At 33.1% G+C, this 22,918-nt stretch overlaps 1 protein-coding gene across 2 annotated transcripts in view; it reads left to right on the top strand.

Moving 5' to 3' along the window:
• LOC106467455 (flotillin-2-like) overlaps positions 1–11,974 on the top strand; it is an 18,080-nt gene extending 6,106 nt beyond the window's left edge. For both annotated transcript variants that reach the window (XM_013927806.2, XM_022395644.1), the window contains 5 exons: positions 432–551; positions 2,364–2,578; positions 6,379–6,562; positions 8,955–9,101; positions 11,071–11,974. In XM_013927806.2, coding sequence (XP_013783260.1) covers positions 432–551; positions 2,364–2,578; positions 6,379–6,562; positions 8,955–9,101; positions 11,071–11,100 — 696 coding nt within the window. In that variant the 3' untranslated portion in view covers positions 11,101–11,974. The remainder of the gene's footprint in view (positions 1–431; positions 552–2,363; positions 2,579–6,378; positions 6,563–8,954; positions 9,102–11,070) is intronic.
• Positions 11,975–22,918: the final 10,944 nt, after the last annotated feature.

Genomic DNA, 22,918 nt, shown 5'->3' with positions numbered 1-22,918 from the left:
AGAGGACATACACTCTGTAGCAGTGTGAATCACAACATGATAAGACAGAGGACATACACTCTGTAGAAGCATGGAGCACATAGTGTTACAACAGAGGACAGACACTCTGTAGCAGTGTGAATCACAACATGATAGGACAGAGGACAGACACTCTGTAGAAGCATGGACCATAGAATGTTACAACAGAGGACATACATTCTGTGAGTGGTACTTTTTCTTCCAATCAGAAGAACAGGAATGCTAATGGATTGAATCCTCAAGAGGCAAAATACCATTCTGGACAGTTCCACCCCAATTTAACCCCTGCATAAAATTGTTTGTTTGACAGAAAGATTCTGTTAATTGTTTCTAAGTGTTAATTGATATGTATATCTGTAATGTAACATGAATAATAGTGAGTGAAATGTCAATAAAGCTGTATATGTTTACAGGAAGCAGAGTGTGAAAAGTTTACCATGGATGTAAAATATTCAGCTAATACAAAGATTGAGAATTCAAGCCGTCTTTTTCAGTTACAGAAAAGCAAATTTGATGCAGAGGTTAACACAAAAGTAAGTACAAGTTTTCAGAACACTGGTCTCCATGTAGAATATTTATAGTTACACTATATATTTTGTTTGATGTTGTATAAAGTATCATTTAAATAACTGTAGTGTGCTTACATTTATGTCTTAAATACTTTAAGTATTAATTTTTAAAGCCTCACAAATGTATATCTATTATCACCAAATGGGTTTCTGTTTTGAAAAGGAAACATGTACTGATGTTTCTAGGATAAGGTGTACATTGTTGACTCAAGTATGGTAGCACACCATTTTCTTGTAGGGTTTAAAAACCAAGTCATTCACATCCACCTGTGTTGAGCTGAGCATGGCTCAGTGGTTACCATTCTGAACTCTATAGCTGAGGTTTTGTTTTACGTTACCACCAAAAACAAACCATACTTTGGGGCCATGGGGCCATTGTAAAAGTGATTGTCAAACCCAACTATATAGTCTGACAAGAGTAACCCGAGAGTTGGTTGTGTGGTGTAACTGTCTTCCCTCTAGACTATCACTTCAAAATTAGAGGTGACTAGTGTAGTCCCTGTGTAGCTTTCCACAAAATAAAAACAAATAAACCTCTCACATCAGCCACTGGTGGGATGACATCTTGTATATATTGTGAACCATGGTGTCTGTTTGAGAGTTTGTCTGTCTCCCATTTGAAAAACTGCACACAAGCAAAGCTCAACATTCACTTTTGAAATGATGGGAGAACAGGCGTGAATAATGTTGATGTCAAATTTTATTTCACAAGTAGGATATTCTACGATAAATTGTTAGGAATTAATCACACTATCGTTAACATTTTAAAATGTGACGTAACTTAAAGAATAAAAATGTAGATTTACCATATGTTATTGTTGACCGGCTCTTAGCATGACTGAAATGCTCAACAATTATTTTTCACTCTGAGTAAAACCAAGAATGCAACACAATTAATGTTTTTAAAGTCCATGAAATAATTTAAATTGATAGATTAACTTAAACTTTTCCAGTCACTGGGGGCGGGTACTTTTGCTTGTAACATGTAATTGAAAGACAACAGGGGATCTGTTGGTCCATTTAGGCTATTTCATCCACTAAACTAAACATTAAAATAAATATTAAAAAACCCTCAATGCCAGCCCTTTTCATCCTTATCATTCAAGTATTTATCAAGCTTTCCCTTAAACTTCCTTAAATTGATTGTGTCCACCACATCTGAAGGCAACCAATTCCAAATGCTAACCACATCTGAAGGCAACCAATTCCAACCCTGTTAAAAAATTAAAACTGTCTCGGCTGAAGATGATCTTTATCCTGCCAAAATTTATATTTGTGCTTCCTATTCGTAACATTAAGTATGAAAAAAGATGAATGCATCAACTCTATCAATTCCCTTAACAATCTTAAACACATCAATTAGATTCCATCTGATTCTTCTTTTTTCAAGAGAGAATAGTATCAGAGATCTTACCTGGCTTTGTATGACAACCATTTTCATCCCAAGGTATAATCCTGTTAATCTTTCTCTGACCCATATTCAACAATTTAATATTCTTTCTAAGGTGTGTCTGAGGACGTATAATGTCAAGAAACTGGGTTTGATACCCATGGTGGACACAGCACAGAAAATACCCATTTTGTAGCTTTGTGCTTAACTCCAAACAAACAAACAAAAAAATTGTGTTATTTGAAATTGGTTTTTCTCTTGAGCAGTTCTTTCTGTGAAATGCTATTTTTAGATCATTGATAATAATAAATTGAAATTAGGTTGTATTAACTTTTCATGAATTCTTAAAGATGTCAAAAACCTCAAAACTTCTGTTTACCTCATAGAAAGCTGAAGCCCAGTTGGCCTATGAACTTCAGGAAGCCAGGATGAAGCAGAAGATTAGGAATGAGGAGATTGAGATTGAAGTTGTTGAAAGACGAAAGCAAATCGATGTCGAAGAGAAAGAAATACTTAGAAAAGACAAAGAGCTTACAGCTACAGTAAGGTTAACAGCAGAGGCAGAAGCTTATAAAGTAGAAAAATTGGCCCAAGGAAAACGGTCAGTACGTGATAGGAATTTTTCTAGGGAAAATGGCTATAACACAGTGGGAAGATTTCTAAAGAATATGGCCAGTAAATGATTTAGATGGGTTTCATGAGATGATTATAAGTTTTTTTAGAGGAAAACATTCAGTGCATGATTGATAGTTTTCTTGGAAAAAACAGAACATTAGAAGATTTATATTAGATGGTCAGTGTATAGTTTGAAAGCTTCTTGTGAAAAATGGTCAGTGCATGATTGGTTGGTTTCTAGAGAAAAACCAGTCTATGTATAATTGATAGATTTCTAAAAATATGGTCAGTAGATAATTAGAAGGCTTCTAACCATCCTATAGGAACCTTCTAATCATGTACTGACCATCCTATAGGAACCTTCTAATCATGTACTAATCAACCTATAGGAACCTACTAATCATGTACTGACCAACCTATAGAAACCTACTAATCATGTGCTGACCATTCCAGAAAAACATTCCAGTCACCTACTTACCTTTCCATAGGAACCTACTAATCCTGTACTGGCCATCCCATAGGAACCATCCAGTAATGTAATGCCATTTTTCCATAGAAACCTAATTATGTACTAACCATCTTCCAGTACATGATTAGTAGGTTTCTATAGGATGGTCATTACATGATTAGAAGTTTCTATGGGATGGTCAGTACATGATTAGTAGGTTTCTATAGGATGGTCAGTACATGATTAGAAGTTTCTATGGGATGGTCAGTACATGATTAGTAGGTTTCTATAGGATGGTCAGTACATGATTAGAAGTTTCTATGGGATTGTCATTACATGATTAGAAGTTTCTATGGGATGGTCATTACATGATTAGTAGGTTTCTATAGGATGGTCATTACATGATTAGAAGTTTCTCTGGGATTGTCATTACATGATTAGAAGTTTCTATGGGATGGCCAGTACATGATTAGTAGGTTTCTATAGGTCCCATAGAAACTTCTAATCATGTACTGACCAATTGTCATTACATGATTAGAAGTTTCTATGGGATGGTCATTACATGATTAGAAGTTTCTATAGGTTGGTCAGTACGTGATTAGAAGGTTTCTATGGGGTGGTCAGTACATGATTAGAAGTTTCTATAGGATGGTCAGTACATGATTAGAAGGTTTCTATAGGATGGTCAGTACATGATTAGTAGGTTTCTATAGGATTGTCAGTACATGATTAGAAGGTTTCTATAGGATGGTCAGTACACGATTAGAAGTTTTCTATGGGATGGCCAGTACGTGATTAGAAGTTTCTATGGGATGGCCAGTACACGTTTAGAAGTTTTCTATGGGATGGCCAGTACACGATTAGAAGTTTCTATGGGATGGCCAGTACATGATTAGAAGGTTTCTATAGGTGGTCAGTACATGATTAGAAGTTTCTATGGGATGGCCAGTACTTGACTGGAAGATATTTAACTACAACCCATCAAATAATTTTTAATAGGATCACAAAATAGTCCATTAGTGAAAAAGTAAACCAAGATTTATGATGGTTGTTCTGGGTATGGCAGTTTCTGAATTTTACTAAAGAAACCGTTGTTGAAAATATTTTGTATTCATAAATATGCATGATTGTAGTCCACTATTGTAATTTTCTCTGAACTGTTTATTGCTTTACACTTGTTTATTAGTGAAGCCTGGTATATATGTATTGAGGTATTTTGTAAATGAGAGTTTTAATTAACTATTTTCTAGTGGCTAATTGATGTGTAGTAATTTTAATGAGAAGGTTATTTGTGACATTGATTTTCATACAAAAGGGGAGTCCATCTCATTACTTCTGGTATACAAACTTTACAGTTTTCAAAAGAGTTTCACCTTATTGCATAAAGATGTCTTTTACCTAATATGTTTGTGTATGGTTTCTTCCCACTCGTTGACCCTATTACCTTGGTTTGGACTGAGATAATTTTCTTTGTATGTGACTGTGTCGTATAATTATTGTTGGTATAGTTTTAAAGGAATTTAACTATCTTTTCTGAGAATTTTTCTTGGACTGTGAACTTTGCATAAAGGACAAAATGACCTGTAGTTCAACTATCAGTATCACAGAAGTTTAGTGACATTTTAACTTTAAATTATTATTATTATTACCTACTCTTGAGCCCTAATTAAGCATTAAGGTAAAAATGAACATTGATGTTACCCAGAGGCTGATGTTTTTTATTGATTTATTGAAGAACTTGGCTTTTTTTATAAATCTTATTGTTAATTGAGCATAAAGATTGAGATAATCCAATAATAAATTGTTATGAAGGCAACAGATACTTTGTTGCCCAAAGGAGAGAGTGAGTAGCTATAATCTGTTTCCTAAGGCTGTTAGGAAAAGTTGAGCCATTATGTATGTCCACACTCATTTTACAGGTTTGAGCTTAATGCTTTTATCAAACCTAAATAGGTCAACATGTTTTCAATGAATGGTTATTTGCAAAGTTGTGCTGCAACACATGCATGCATAGCAATGGCCTAAACAACTGGGAAACTTTGGCATGATTTATTAATTGGCTTTTCAAGGCAACAGTTCAAATGTTTCATATTGTGATGTGCTCTAGGCCAATCACAGCACAGCATATATACTAAGGGTGTTAAAATAGCAGTTAATGGGTTAGAAACACAGAGAACTCAGTATGTTATTGATTTTCTGATGTTGTACATGAAAGGATGAAAAAGTTTAAGAACTTAAATGTGATTTAACTGATTAGTTTTAAGATTTTTCAGTTGTGTGAAAAGAAGAATTTAAGGACAGTTGTCAAAGTCATGAAAAGGACATGTATTTTTATAGCTAACCTATATTAAGAGATGACCTTTATGGTACAGACACACATAAAGGTCAAGGTGAAAGGAAGATCAAACTTGATTACTGTTGTCAGATTTTAACAATTAACAATATTTGGGTACTAGCTATGCATACAATTTAAGATAGCTTGGAAGTTTGAATTTAGTTTTTCCATTTATGGCCATGCTTCGTTGAAAGATAGATAATTATTGGCCAAAGTAGTATTTCTCTTTTTTTTGTTAAAAATTTTAAAGAAATTTAGACCATATATATGGTCTTAGATAGATTTTATTTATGCTTATAACTTAAAATCTTTTCAAAAGCAATAATAACTGTCACACAGAGGAATAATTCTTATTTGCATTAAAATCAATATAACCTTAATATCAACAGCCAAGACCACAAACAACTTAATTATATTTTTATTTTCATCAAGTCCATTTATATTGTAACCTCATTGCTCATATTTATAATTAAATTATGTATACCTTTCTAACTTCCTTATGGTTTACTTACTGTGTAATTCTACATTTATTTCATACTTTGAACGGCCCGGCATGGCCAGGTGGTTAAGACGCTCGACTCGCAATCTGCGGGTCGCGGGTTTGCATCCCCATCCCACCAAACATGCTCGCCCTTTCAGCCGTGGGGGCGTTATAATGTGACGGTCAATCCCACTATTCGTTGGTAAAAGAGTAGCTCAAGAGTTGGCAGTGGGTGGTGATGACTAGCGCCTTCCCTCTAGTCTTACACTGCTAAATTAGGGACGGCTAGCGCAGATAGCCCTCGTGTAGCTTTGCGCGAAATTCAAAAAAAACAAACATACTATGAAGTTTCGTAAATGGTCGTTGAATTAGTGTTATCTTTGTAAAATTTATATTCAGTGAAATTTCTTTTTTAATAATAAAAAAAATATCATTTACCGATCATCTTAAAATTGTCTTAAACCGATGTGTCAGTGATACTAACAGACTTAAAACTTAAATACTAATATGTTCTTCCTACAGTGTGGAAACGGTTGAAACTGCCCGTGCAGAAGCGGAAAGCATTAAGGTGGTTGGAGCGGCAGAAGCTTATGCTATTGAAAGAGTAGGAAAAGCAGAAGCTGAGAGAATGAGGATGAAAGCTGCAGCTTATAAACAGTTTGGTAATGCTGCTGTTCTGAGTCGAGTCCTAGAGGTTCTTCCAAAGGTTTGCCATTTTCTCTCTCTCTCTGTTTTGATTTTTGAGGAAATATTTAATAAGTAGTTTTTGAGGTTATGTTAAAACCCATAAATAAAAGTTAGTATTGTGTTAATTTGGTTGAAGTATATATTTTTTAAAAGTGTATTTGCAAGTATTTACAGCTTACAGTTTAACCTAATATGACAAATCATCTCGTGGTTTTCAACACTATAGTGCCAAGTTTATTATATAGTTTATCATAAAATGAGATTGTCTCAATGAAACGTGTGTGCTGTCCAAGGGTTTAATCGCTTATTTCATTCTAATTTAAAGATCATGTTTATCTTGATTCTGTACTTTTATATGTTAACGTATCTTGCATGCTTCATAAACTCTCATTGGCTGTAATGTAACCAATTAGAAAGTTACTTATTTCTTTAGTTTATATGTTCTGGTGAAAATTTGTTCCTAAAGGCTAAAGTTTCTCTTCAATTTTTGTTGGGTCAGTTATGACCTAGTGGTTCTACAGCTTGGATAGCAGCACAAAATACAATGTGTAGATTTTTTGTTTCTTAGATTACTGTCAATAAAATGACAAAGCATGTTGTAGAGTCTGATTGATCTATAGGAGAATACGTTTGGTAGTTAGTTTTCTCTTATCTCTTGTTGGGCTGGTTATGACCTAATGGTTTGCATTCTCAGTTTATAAGTCTGAAAGCTCATTGTTCATGAACTATTTCCCCAGAAATGTGCCCCACATTTTGGGCTTGTGGATGTGCTAATAAGAGTGATTGTCAGATCCAACCTTTTCCACCAGAAAAGAATAGCCCAAGGGGTGGCAGTGGATGATGTTGAATATCCGTCCCTATGTCCTGTCAGTTAAAAATTAGGGACAGCTAGAGTAAATAGTCTTTTTACAGCTTTAGACTAAAATTCTAAATAATTGTCATTGCTGTAACCAGAAGTTGGCTTCCTTGGTAGTTGTAATGTAGTGCAAACTCCTTGTTGTCTTGTGTAGAAATGATTAAGAACTACTAACAAAGAGTCAGCTACTATATCGATCAGACATTAAGTGGTTTGAAAAGTCATTTATAAGTTAATGATGATGGTGTATATTCAACTGGAAAAAAAAATTCCTGTGGTCAATATATGATAAAAATTAAGACGTACAGTGAGTGATCAAGAATTGTATATATATATATATAATCTTTTTAGTTTTTATGCTTTACATTTGCAGTAAGGAAAATGCTTGTTTAAATGGGTTACCTATTTTTTTGGGGACTAACAGGATAGATTTTGTTAAAGCTGAAGTACTGTACATCTGTATTGGTTATGTGCAGCAATATCTTGATCATGAACTGTTTACAGAAATAGTAGAGTGACCAGATACTCCAGTTTTGCCAAGACATTCCCGTGTTTTGATAGTTTGTCCCAGTGTCCTGAGAAACATTCTCGGGACACACAAATTGTCCATGTTTTTGGATCACGAACATAGTAGGCTTAGTTGACTTGCTTATTGTCGTAACATGTACTCTCCTGCTGCCAAATGCTCTCTTAAAGTTGTTGTAATGATACTCTTATGAAGTGTTGTAATATCTTATTAGAATTGTTGTCTTATTAAAAGGTATATTCCTTTCATATGTGGCTTATTCATATTGTGTTCTTCATAAATATTACAGTAATGTTATGAAGAAGTCCTGAACATTATAATTTTTTTACAAAAAAAATTGTAAAGTTTATGCTCAAGTTGGTATTTTATAAATTTGTACGTTTTTTTTGGTAATTTTTATTTTTGTTTTTAATATTACTTATTTGGCAGAATGATAAAAAAATCATTACTTTCAGTTAATGATCTTTTTTTTCTTTCTTTAAAATGTAAATTTCTAAAGAAGTTAAGAGTTTTTCATCTTGTAATTAAGTTTTCTTATGACTCTAATTTAACCCAAAGTGGTTCTGTAGGTTTGTGATCTTAAACATTTGTAAGTAATTGAATAATAATCTAATACTAATAATAATAATACTTAATTATAATAATAATTAATCTAATACTATCAAGCACAATTATAATCAATCTCATATAAAGTAAGGTTACATGCTATCATTACAACAGTGATACAGCAGTAATTCTGCAGACTTACAATTTTAGAAATCGGGTCTCGATACCTATGGTGGGCAGAGCACAGATAACACATTGTGTAGCTTTGTGCTTAACTTCAAACAAACCTTTAAGAAAACTATGAATTACATTTTTTAAAATTTACATAATGTTATTGTAACAATATAAGTAACTTATAAAGAGTATTGGTTTTACACGAAACATACCCAACATTAGAAATAATTTAAATTAACTTTTTCATTACATAATGTATGTATCAGACAAACTAAGCCTACTTTGATCGTAATATCTTTACCGCATTAGATTGCAGCTGAAATATCTGCACCATTGGGTAAAACAGAAGATATCATTTTGATTGGAGAAGGAGACCAATCTGCCACTGGCGCCCTGAAATTGATGAGTCAAGTTCGGCCTAATGTTCAAGCTCTGACTGATGTTGATCTCCAGAAGGTATTATCCAAGTTCTTTCATCTTATAAATGTGGCCTGGCATGGTGTGGTGATTAGGCTCACAATCTGTGGCTAATGGGTCAAATTCAGTCACCAAACATGCTTGCGTTTCAGCTGTAGGTGTGTTGTAATGTGACAGTCCATCCCACTTTTAATTGGAAAAGAATAACCCAAGACTTTGTCAATAGATAGTGTTGACTAGCTGTTTTCTTTCTAGTCTTTCACTCCAAAACTAGGAACAGTTATTGCAGATAGCCTTCGAGTAGTTTTGTGTAAAAATCAACAAAACAAACATAGAGGTTGGCTATTTAAAAAGAAACCCACAAACTCTGTAGAAGCTATTGGGGTTGTTGAAGTAAATCAGGTATATGATTATAATCATATTTGACAGAATGTATTGTTTTTTATATTATTTTACTTCGAAAGTAGGCTTTATTTGAAACAAAAATAAAGTCTCAAATTATCAATAATTTATTATTGTTTCTAAAGATTGGTATCTGAGTCCCAATTTCTGGGTGAGATATTAAAATTAAGTTACAAATACAACACCAGTTCCAATTATACAGTTTGCTGAAAACATAATTATTTGTGAAGCAAGAACTCATCACATACTGTTATTCAGTTTATACAGGGATCTAAAAAACATAATGGGTAAAACAATTATCATCTCATTTTAAAGTAAAGTTTATTTCAATTGATCTTTTATAACCCGTTTCTTTCTTCCAGAACAAAATGTAGTTTTCAAAACATATGAAAAGCAAAATTCGTGTGATGAATTTTTCCAATTTTTATTTTCTGAAAACTTTATTATAATGTGTTAAAGCATGACTTTTAAAATGTAAGTAATTTCTTCTGAATTAACATGTGGGTTTGGTACTGTTAATGAAGATTTAAAGTTGTGACTGGTGTATTTTGTTGTCTTGTATTATCTGTTGATTTAGTTATTTGTTTTCATGCTTATTGAGAAGTAAAAAAAAAATACTTGCAACATTTTTTCAGACATGATACATTTATAGTTTAAATGAATGAATGTTGTTTAAAACATCTATAAATTCATTTTAATGTTTGGAAGTTTTATATTTCCCATTTTTCTTTTGCTAGAATTACATGTTTGTTAACTATTTTGTTTAAATGAATAAATTTTTCAGTTGGATCGTAATTTATCTGAAAGGTTTAAACAGTCTTTATGCATCAGTGTGAAGAGATTGCTTACATTATCATTTTGGTCAGCTAGCACATATTTATCAGATGATAGACTTGTTGTAACAGATCAGATATGCTAAATATGCTCCTAGTAGGTGAAAAAAATAAGAGAAATACTTTATGTGTAATTGAGGGTCGTTTCAATCCACAAGTTCACCTTTGAATGATCGTCAACTGATGAAGAGTTGTGAAATTATGAGAAAATTGGTGGATTCAAGTGAACCTCAATTATATGTGAAGTATTTGTTTGAATCTGTGTTTTTCGGTGTGATAATATTAATTATATGTGAAGTATTTTTATCACACCAAAAAACACAGATTCAAACTATTAATTATATGTGAAATATTTGTTTGAATCTGTGTTTTTTGGTGTTATAATATTGTACTTAATTATATTTGAAATCATTGTATATTCCAAACAAGTCACTGAAATTTGTTACACCTGTTCTTCAGATATTGCCTCAAACACACTCGTATATCTCTGATTAAATTGTAATGGTGTGAATACAAAGGTATAACAGAGTGTTCTCTATGATGCGAAAACTGTGTTAATTCAAGCAGCATTCTTTATTTCACTGAACATATCATGGATTTTTACATTTATATATGTTTCTTTAAAAGCCTTTGTTGCCTACATTTTTTTGACAGCTGAAATAGAAATGTTTGATTCCAGTTTTCATTATATTATCAAACTCAGTATTATTATTATAGCATAATTTCCATATAGATTTTAATGATCCCTTTTTTTTATTTTCTGACTTCTATAGGTGGTTCTTGAAGTTCCTGGAGCCAAGTAGGAATTTCTTGGAAGCTTGGAACTTTTAAACGTTCTCTACTAATGATCGTGCTTCACTATTTAGCAAACAGTGAATTTCTTCCTTTAGTTCTTTAATACTCGAAAGTGTTTGGCCTTGTCCATCTCGCTTAAAATACTTACTTTTTATTCTAGCTTGAAGATAAAATAATCATTTGATATTCTTTCAGTAATTTGAAAACTACAAACACTCAGTTACTCGGTTCTTATATTTGTGACATTAGTGGTGTAGTTCCAGAAAAGCATATCTGGAGTTTGGTCTTTCCAAAATCGTAAGGTTTGGAACAGTGTATCGACAAGCAGAATGTCAATTAGTTTCTTAAGTGAAGTGTATTGAAAGGTAATTTTTCTGTTCAGTATTTAATTTTTTATTTTAAGTTAAACAATTAATATTTTTGCTGAACATAACCATTAGTTCATAACGAAAATTGATAATTAAGTTCGAGGGTGCACCCGGTTTTATAAAAAGTGCTTTGGTGACACCAAGGTTCATCCTGGATTCAGTACATCATTGAGTTCTATACTGGTCAATTCCTAAACTTGCTCAGTAATACTCAAGTTGGTTTATTACCAGGTCTGTCACTGTTAAATCTTAGTCAAAATATAATGGTTAAAAATGGAGTTGTCTGTCACTGGGCTTGTAGTAGTGATAACTCACACAAGAAAGCACAAGCCATGGAGTTCTAGTGCAAAATGAGGTCTTGGGTTCAAGTGTCATGAGAGCAAAGTATTATTTCTTTACAAAATTGTTTACAGGTATTCAGGGTTCTTGTCTTTATTTCTTTCTATTTGCTTCTTCATCAGAAACAATCATATCCATATAAAAGAACAAATTTAAAATGATATAATTGTTAATTTGGAATTATGAGCTCATTTTAAGAGTAGCTTTGACTTCATAATGAAACAAATCTTTAAAGTAGTTTTGACTTCATGATGAAACACATCTTTAAAGTAGTTTTGACTTTATGATGAAACACATCTTTAGAGTAGTTTTGGCTTCATTATGAAACACATCTTAAAAGTAGTTTTGGCTTCATGATGAAACACATCTTTAGAGTAGTTTTGGCTTCATGATGAAACACATCTTTAAAGTAGTTTTGGCTTCATAATGAAACATATCTTTAGAATAGCTTTGGCTTCATGATGAAACATATCTTTAGAATAGCTTTGGCTTCATGATGAAACATCTTTAAAGTAGTTTTGGCTTCATAATAAAACACGTCTTTAGAGTAGTTTTCACCTTATAATGAAACACATCTTTAGAGTAGTTTTGGCTTCGTGATAAAACACATCTTTAGAGTAGTTTTGACTTCATGATGAAACACATCTTTAGAGTAGTTTTGACTTCATAATGAAACACATCTTTAAGTAGTTTTGGCTTCATAATAAAACATATATTTAGAGTAGTTTTGGCTTCATAATAAAACACATCTTTAAAAAGTAGTTTTGGCTTCATAATGAAACACATCTTTAGAGTAGTTTTGGCTTCATAATAAAACACATATTTAGAGTAGTTTTGGCTTCATAATGAAACACATCTTTAGAGTAGTTTTGGCTTCATGATGAAACACATCTGCAGCATAGTTCACACTTCATTTAATAATAGCAGTATATGGAAGCCAACATGTTTAGTAAACTACACTTGTTTTATCCAATAAGCTGTGCAGACCCAATCTGGGGTAGGGTGTTCTAGTCCATAACAATATCACAGAAAGCTACATCTAACTTCATACTTCACAAAGCCTATTTTTGACGTTAGCTTATGATAGATACCATTGAAAATGAATTACTAGCAACAAACACAGCTGTTTCTTTATGAAGTCAAAGCTACCTTGTAAACATGTTTCTTTATGAAGTCAAAGCTACCTTGAAAACATGTTTCTTTATGAAGTCAAAGCTACTCTTAAAATGTGTTTCATTATGAAGTCAAAGCTACTCTGAAGATGTGTTTCAATATGAAGTCAAAGCTACTCTGAAAACGTGTTTCATTAGGAAGTCAAAGCTACTCTTAAAATGTGTTTCATTATGAAGTCAAAGCTACTTTGAAAACGTGTTTCATTAGGAAGTCAAAGCTACTCTGAAAATGTGTCTCTTTATGAAGTCAAAGCTACTCTGAAAACGTGTTTCATTAGGAAGTCAAAGCTACTCTGAAAACGTGTTTCATTATAAAGCCAAAGCTAGTCTAGAGATGCGTATCCTTGTAATGAAAATTTATGTTTATTTGAGAATGGCTTTGAAATTCATGAGATGTGAGGTACATCATTCAGTTCAGGCCTACTTACACTTGCTAAATAAAATGGAGTAATTTTTCTATTGCTCATACGTACAATTGTTTTCCTTTGTTGATGCTTCTGTGGGATAAGTGTTGTGAAAAACTACAGTAGTTAAGACGTTTTTGGTGTTCGTTACCCTAACATCTAATGGACATTTTTATTGTATTTTCTTTGTTACTGTAATATCTAACAATATTTTAGAATATCACTTATTCTGCCCTTCAGTTCTTCCAATGAGGACTATTTTGTGAAAGTAGAAGATACTGTAGGATATTTATGTTTGAGTTTGTCTTAATTCGTTTTTCAAATGTTGTCAAAATATTAGATAATGCCAGGTCTATTGTATTTGGTAATATTTTAGTGTTGTATTCATCTTACACTTCACATATCATTGTGTTTGAACGACTTCCATACCGAAGGATTTGATTTTCTGTGCTTTCAGTATTGTAGTTATTTGGTGTTCCGTGTCGTTTTGAAGTAAGTGGATAGTGTCATTTTAATTGTGTGTATAAACAACTTAATTCATACGTTTTGTATGTGATTAAGCTTTTATTTATGTTAATTTTTGGGCCCTCCTGGTATTATCATCAGTTTGAGATGTATCAAGGTGTAGATTTGATGTCTTTACAATGATTAGACGTTTTTTTAACTATTACTGTGGTTGAGTGATAGTTTATATTGTTTTTACAATGACTTTAGCCTCGATTGTTGTATGTAACAATACAAAGTATTGAAGATTATTTCACCTTAGAAATATAACATGCTAGTTATGAAGCACATGTTACTCACTTATTTCTCTTCTATTGCCTAGGTAAATTAAAAACTTTGAACTGTGGTAACTTTATCAATATTATTCTGACCTATTTGTGATAATTTAAAATCGTAAGAAGCAAGGTTGAACTGTGAGAAGTTTTATCACTGTTTGGCCTCACTACATTTTGTGTAATTCTGATCCTTTTGTGATTTTGTAAAATTGTCAAAGATCCTGATTGAACTGTTCTTAATTTTATCAATATTTGGTCTCACTACATTTTGTGCAATGCTCTTATTTCGGTAATTGCATAAAATAGTAAAGATCAAGGTTAAATTGGTCCACTTAACAAAATATTGTCTTATTAAATTATTTGTCATTTTTAAAACTTGTAATCAATATGGTTGAGCTATGATTTATTTATTAATATTTGGTTTCACTACACTTTGTGTGGTTCTGGCTGTTTATGATTATTTAAAGCCATATGAGTCAAGGTTGAATGTTGATAAGTTTATTTATATTTGATCTGAGTTTTGTACACAAATCTTTCTGAAATTAATATTAATAATTTAGGAAAATCTACAATTTTCCATGGTTAAGCTTAGTTATGATGCAATCCTAGGGTTTGTTTCTTGAGAGCAGCTTCAAAACTGTCACATATCGTGCTATGGTGGAACAGTTTCTGACGTATGCATAAGTTGTTTTTCATCAAGCTATTTAAAATTTGCAGTAATCACATATCATACTATGGTAGAACAGTTTCTGGCATATGCGTAAGTTGTTTTTCATCAAGCTATTTAAAATTGGCAGTAATCACATATCGTACTATGGTGGAACAGTTTCTGACGTATGCGTAAGTTGTTTTTCATCAAACTATTTAAAATTGGCAGTAATCACATATCGTACTATGGTGGAACAGTTTATGATGTATGCGTAAGTTGTTTTTGATCAAGCTATTTAAAATTGGCAGTAATCACATATCGTACTAAGGTGGAACAGTTTATGACGTATGCGTAAGTTGTTTTTTATCAAACTATTTAAAATTGGCAGTAATCACATATCATACTATGGTAGAACAGTTTCTGACGTATGCGTAAGTTGTTTTTCATCAAGCTATTTAAAATTGGCAGTAATCACATATCGTACTATGGTGGAACAGTTTCTGACGTATGCGTAAGTTGTTTTTTATCAAACTATTTAAAATTGGCAGTAATCACATATCGTACTATGGTGGAACAGTTTCTGACGTATGCATAAGTTGTTTTTCATCAAACTATTTAAAATTGGCAGTAATCACATATCGTACTATGGTGGAACAGTTTATGACGTATGCGTAAGTTGTTTTTCATCAAGCTATTTAAAATTGGCAGTAATCACATGTACTATGGTGGAACAGTTTCTGACGTATGCGTAAGTTGTTTTTCATCAAGCTATTTAAAATTGGCAGTAATCACATGTACTATGGTAGAACAGTTTCTGACGTATGCGTAAGTTGTTTTTCATCAAGCTATTTAAAATTGGCAGTAATCATATATCGTACTATGGAAGAACAGTTTCTGACGTATGCGTAAGTTGTTTTTTATCAAGCTATTTAAAATTGGCAGTAATCACATATCGTACTATGGTAGAACAGTTTATGATATATATGTAAGTTGTTTTTCATCAAGCTATTTAAAATTGGCAGTAATCACATATCGTACTATGGTGGAACAGTTTATGATATATATATAAGTTGTTTTTTATCAAGCTATTTAAAATTGGCAGTAATCACATATCGTACTATGGTGGAACAGTTTATGATATATATATAAGTTGTTTTTTATCAAGCTATTTAAAATTGGCAGTAATCACATATCGTACTATGGTAGAACAGTTTATGATATATATATAAGTTGTTTTTCATCAAGCTATTTAAAATTGGCAGTAATCACATATCGTACTATGGTAGAACAGTTTATGATGTATATGTAAGTTGTTTTTCATCAAGCTATTTAAAATTGGCAGTAATCACATATCGTACTATGGTAGAACAGTTTATGACGTATGCATAAGTTGTTTTTTTACCAAGCTATTTAAAATTGGCAGTATGAACATGTATATATGAAATGTCTTAGTTTGTATGTGTTTCAACTTAAGTAGAACACCAGAAAAGTAATTCAGAGCTTGGGTGAAAAAAAGCACGATGCTGAAAGCAATTTTATTTTACCTCGTGATCTATCAATGTCTCACTGCCAGATTTTACATATCAGACTCTCTGTGTCAGGTCTGTATTGTTTCAGACTTCTGTAATTTATAAGGATCATTATATCAGGTTTAAACAATAAGTTATAGCATTTATTATATAGAAACTTTAATGCAACTGTAGAATTTAGCAGAAACAAAACGTTTACTTAACTTTAGCTATGGGTCCAGTCATTGTCTAGTGGTTAGTATGTTTTAACTGTGAAATCAAGTTTTCATGGTCACAAAATAAGCTTCACACTTTGGGTATGCTTTAAGGTGATGGGCAAATTCTACTACTAACTTAGTCAAGTGAAAGTAACCCAATAACTGGAAATGGGTGTTCCTGACTAGCGACCTTCCGTCTTTTTTCTCCAGATAGCTATTTGTGTAGCTTTGCTTGAAAATTCTAAAACAAACAAAAGTTTAGTTCCAAGACAAAAAAAAACTTTTTTTTTCATATTCGGTTGGCTTAGCATTAGATTCCAAACACAGTACAAACGATTGACACAGATTTGTTACATAATAAACATTACAATGTAAAGATACCATTAAGTGTATTTTTATGAGAGTTATAATATTCAGATTGAATACGAATCTTTTTTATATTTCACTACACTAGTATAGATGTGAATGTAGTTAAAAGGATAACAGATTTTGGGATTCAAAAGATTGGGAAAATTATTGTTAGTTTTTTAATAGTTTTTGAAGTGGCAATTAAGTATTATCTTTCTCAATTCATTGTAAAATTGGAGAAAAAAAAAACAATGTCAGATGTTACTTTCATTCCGTGTTTAAATATCTTTGAAGGAGATTTGCCCCCAGTGAATGAGGGTCATACTTGAAAATAAGTCTATGACACTCCTTCCTTACTAATTTGGAGTGAAACTATCGCAAAAAAAAGGGGGGGGGACATTAAAAATCTTTTTAAAAAAAAAAAATGTATTTCTTGAGTCATCAAAGGCTATTTTTTGTTACGTTGGATATGATTTGATATAGTAATAGACTATGTTAAAATAATATAGCTGTACCAGTATTGCCTTCACCATCAGATAATAGTTTCTTATTCGTAGTAAACAAAATTTGTAACATTTTTATATATCTTATGTGTTTTTTACAAGTCCTGATTATCAGAACTAGATGTCAAGCTTTGTACTTCAAGTCCTGATTATCAGAACTAGATGTCAAGCTTTGTACTTCAAGTCCTGATTATCAGAACTAGATGTCAAGCTTTGTACTTCAAGTCCTGATTATCAGAACTTGATGTCAAGCTTTGTACTTCAAGTCCTGACTATCAAAACTAGATGTCAAGCTTTGTACTTTGAGTCCTGATTATCAGAACTAGATGTCAAGCTTTGTACTTCAAGTCCTGATTATCAGAACTCGATGTCAAGCTTTGTACTTCAAGTCCTGATTATCAGAACTCGATGTCAAGCTTTGTACTTCAAGTCCTGATTATCAGAACTAGATGTCAAGCTTTGTACTTCAAGTCCTGATTATCAGAACTCAATGTCAAGCTTTGTACTTCAAGTCCTGATTATCAGAACTTGATCAAGCTTCAAACTCCTAACACTTTTAATGCAATCTTATAGTTACACACATAGAGAGACATATATATATATATATATATATATATATACACGTAAGTTTCTATATATGTGTGTATGTTTGACTTACTAATTTTAACTACAGATTAAGGTGATTTGTACAATATTTACGGTAAACTGACCGCCACAGTTATTTTGAAAAAAAGGTTTTATAAAAGATTTGTGTGTTGAATTTCTAAAGCCAGACAAATCTGTTGTGCAGAATCTTTTTTTTTATTCATCTAAAGAAATAATAATGGTAGATGATTTGTGACTTTATCTGATGTTCTTCCTAATTACATCCTTTGCTCTGAGATATCAACGTGGATGAATCCCACCCCGTTGTTGCACAAATATTACTAAACTCTTTGGCATAAGTCCCCGTCAAAACCTCCATGCTCTAATAGCTTGCTTATGCAGTGAAGTCGTGAAGTGGTTTACCTCTACGTGAATTTGAAGTTCTGTTTAGCATCAATTATCTGAACATGAAAACTGATTGGTAGTATGATAGTTTGGATTAACATTACATTTAACCAGAGGAAAAGACATAAGCTTTTAAAGTTCCTTTAGGCAACTCGTCCTTCTAGAAGTTCTTACACTGTTTTGTAGTTTTAAAGTTATGAAACATTTTTCTATATTTAGTGACAAAAATGTTACAGGTATTTAGAATATGTCATTTCATAAGATAAATAACAACAAAAGCAGCACAACAAAGTTATACATCAAAGTAAGATTCGTAGAATTAACAACATCAATGAGGAACAAATTTTTTATCTTAGTGATATAAAGTTTTTAAACATTTAAATAAGAAAAAAAAATCAGTTTTTGTACTTATTTTTCAAAAGCATGTTATCATCTTGGAAGTAATTTCTATAGCCTTTGCTTCAACTCATTAAATGTATACTGTAGGCAGAATAGAATTGGATGTTAGTGTAAGTGTGGCTCTTTGAAAATGTAACACATAAAAACTACTTATTAAGACTTTTTGTAAAGGACTCATAATGTCCTCCAAAATGTTATATGGATATCTGTTAATTTATAAAACCTTTCTTAAATGATTTGTCAGAAACATCCATGGTATTCATGTTTTGTGGTTACATCTGGGTAATATATGATCAGGTTTCAAGTGTTCTGCTATTTTTTTTCCATGTACAGTATATAAACTGTGTGTATATTTTTTTGTATCTTTATATTTATTATTTACATTGTTTCTTAAGTTAAATTTATTGTTGTTGATTGACCCAGACAATTGGTGTTTTCAAGATGTAAATTGTTTGAATTGGAAGATCTGTGTACTATGTAATGTTACAACAATTACAAACATTTTGAATCCTCACATATTATAGGTGAAGTCTCACTTGTTTTACATTTACTTTTGTATAATATTATTTTATTTTAAAGTACTGTACTTATGCATGACAATTATTTGAATAAATTGTTTTGTTACATATCATATTAATTTAAAACATGGATAATGGCCCGGCATGGCCAGGTAGTTAGGGTGCAATCTGTGGGTCGCGGGTTCGTATCCCCGTCACGCCAAACATGCTCGCCCCTTTCAGCCATGGGGGCGTTATAATGTAATGGCCAATCCCACTATTCGTTGATAGAAGAGTAGCCCAAGAGTTGGTGGTAGGTGGTGATGACTAGCTGCCTTGGATAATTCTTTGAATGCATGACAATTATTGGAAAAAATTGTTTTGTTACATATTTTATTAATTTAAAACCTGGATAATTCTTCCAACTTATTTATTTTAAAAACATATGGAGTTAAAGTTTAATTGCTTAGAAATGATTAAAGCATTGTTTCATCAGTTTTCAGAAGCATGAAAGGTTGTATTATTTGTAATATCTTTGAACAAATTGAGGACTTTTTTTGGGCTTAGTGCACCCCAATGGTTAGCATGTTGGAAGGGGTATCTGAAGTTCTTTGGTTCATGCCCTGTCTAAAAAAAAATTGCTCTCCGCATTTTGGGTCTGTGGATGCATTAGTAGAGTCACAGTCAAACCCTAGTATTCAGCCTGACATGAGTTAGTAGCCCAAGACTCAGCGGTGGGTGGTGTTGATCGGCTGTCTACCCTCTATTTGATCACCTCAACATTAGTGCAGCCCTTATGTAGTTTTGCGGGAAATTCAAGAAGGAAAAAAAAAGACTTCTCTCAGGCTATTTCATAACACCAACCAAAAATATTAAGTTTCTTAACAGAAGCTTTGAATTGATGAAGCTCATCATCTAACTTACTAAAGATCAAGAAATCCTATACCCGAGCACTTTCGACATGAATACCTTTTTTCATCAGGGGCAAAATGAGAATGACTTGGGAAACAAAAGTGTTAGATAAAATGATAAATTAGGTTCTAATGTTGTTGTTTTTTAATTGACTTGAAAGAGAAACTATAGTAGTACTGTATGTTATTAAGTAAAATAAAGATAAGAAAATCAATTAGCATGAAAATGTTAACACATAGTCCAACAGTCACAAATACATGTTTGGTGGGTTGATTCTGAAATAAGGATTTCTGGTACTCTCTTCCTGCTCGAGGTGGATTCCTGTATGTGGTGAGGGGACCTCCCAGGGAAGGTTCTGTATTTTCAGTTTATCTTCTCTGGGATCTTAATATCCACACACAGGATCCTGTTGGTTGAGAGGTGTTATTGATGGGTTAGTTTATATCGGTGGCACTTCAACACATCATTTTGGCCTTGAAGTCATGTAGATGGGTAGCTATGGATTGGCTCCCCCAGGATCAACCAGCTGGTCCTGTTGGGCTAGAGTCAACTAAGTACCAGTGTTAGACGTTCTCAACAAGTGTTGTGGACATTGTGTCTGATGCTTGTGTTTAGGTATAGTGCCCACAAAACCCTGGTGTCTCTACAATGTTCTACTTTAGCATCATAATGTGTCCCCTTGAAGCACTCCATGGTGGGTGGTGTCAGTGGGCACTGAAGTTTCTCTATCTTGTATGGATCCTGCACCCAGTGACCACTCCAAAACAAACTCCTTGATAGGAAAGCAACCACGTTTAGAAAACTCTGAACAGCAGTCACCAAACCAATCTGCATCTGTACCTCGTTTTTTCATCTTGCATTCTTTATCTGACAAACCTTTAGGGCAAATGTCTCTTTCTTTTTATTCAAATGGGATTAGAGGGGTTTGCTGGCTCTTCGAAGTCAGTTAAGAAACTACATTCTGGGAACATTTTGGTGGAAACATCTACATCCAAACACATCAAACTCCTCCTGAAATCAAAGGCACTTGGGGACATATCTATTGAGTTTACTCCCCATACTACTTTGAATTCCTCACGAGATACTCGCTGGTTTCTCCAGCCAAAGAGTTTCTGCTGTGCAATGTATCTCCACTCGTAAAGAAGGAATTATGGTGCCTATCAGTGTTCTTGTATTGACATTTACATTGCCAAGTCCGCCTGCCTCTGTCAAGGTAGGTTATCTGAACTGTAAGATATGGCCTTATATTCCTAACCCTCTCGGGTGTTTCCAGTGTCAGTGGTTCAGACATTCTAAGACATCTTGTTGTGGTTCTTTGATGTATACTCATTGTGGTAGCAAAGACCATGATGTCCACTAGATCCTCACTGTGTCAATTGTGGTGGCTCCCACCCCTCTTACTTTTGATCTTGCCCTAAGTGGGGGAGAAGAAAGAGATTTATGTACTGTAAAGAAGATTTAATATCCAGAGGCTCAGATTTCATCCTGGACATATGTTGCTGCAATCTCTTCCACTGCTACAGTTGGAGTGCAGACAGATCTTTCTGTGTCTCCGATTTTTAATGCAAGTCCACAAACGTGATGACATGGCATTTGACCTGTTATCCATGTCAATAGGGTGAACAGAGAAAAGGATGGTGCCTACATTTTAATTACTATATTTATTTATTTTTTTCAGTGGCGTATCAAGAGGGGGATAGTCTCCCCGAGCACAGGTGTGAAGGTGCGCAAAAGTTCCTCTGGCTTATAATGACCATTAATTATGCCTTTCCCTAGGATATAGCGCAACTGCCCTACGTTAAGTAAATATGACACGGTGTTACGTTATTTGTGTGTACTACGCTTGCAGCTCTAACTTTTAAAAGCCACCCACTGAAATACAGTGAGACCGAATTGACGTACAGAAGTAAATTACACTATTCCATCACTCATCTGAAGATCAAATACAAGTCCTAGAGTACAACGTACAAGTAAGTGAATGTTCATCAAGAAGAAGATACGAGATTTATGTAACATATTGTTACGACAGGGAAGTCACGTGACGCTGGTAAAATGTAATGAGTATCTAGAAGGATCCTGAAGGCTCGAGTGTTTGCCAGACGCCATCTATTTTGTATATATAAGACCAGCAAAAAGTGACGGCATAGATAATTGCAGACAGGCAGAGACAGAGACGGACAATTGAGTCAAGCGTGGTAGTGACCGTAAGTAAAGTGAGTGAATCATTGTGAATTATAGCGTGTGTTTAAGTTAAAGTGACTGTGGAAATTAAGTGTATTGCAAAGTTGTATTGAGAAAGAATAAACTAGTTTTATTTAAGAAAGGACTTGTATTGCTAAAGTTTCATCTGAAAGAAATTATACGGGCAATTAACAAACGACCAGAGACGTAACAAATTGGTGTCAGGAGTGGTAAGGAAAAGAAAAAAAAATGGAAACAAGAAGTGGCAAATCAAACTACAGCTTAGCAGATTTGATGGCTGCAATACAAGAACAGCAAAAGAAACAAGATGAGAGATTACAGCAGCTGTTGGAGGAACAAGAAAAGAAACAAAAAGAACGAGAAAATAAACAAGAAGAGTGATTACAGCAGTTGTTGGAGGAAAAAGAAAATAAACAAGAAGAGAGACTACAGCAGTGGTTGGAGGAGAAAGGAAATAAACAAGAAGAAAATCTCCAACATTTCAGAGAAAGCCAGAGTACACAAATGGAAACATCAGTAAATTTCAAAGCGAATTAAA

The sequence above is a fragment of the Limulus polyphemus genome, unplaced genomic scaffold (assembly GCF_000517525.1).
Source record: "Limulus polyphemus unplaced genomic scaffold, Limulus_polyphemus-2.1.2 Scaffold2619, whole genome shotgun sequence".
NCBI lineage: Eukaryota > Metazoa > Arthropoda > Merostomata > Xiphosura > Limulidae > Limulus > Limulus polyphemus.
This window is presented reverse-complemented; position numbering and strand designations above follow the sequence as displayed.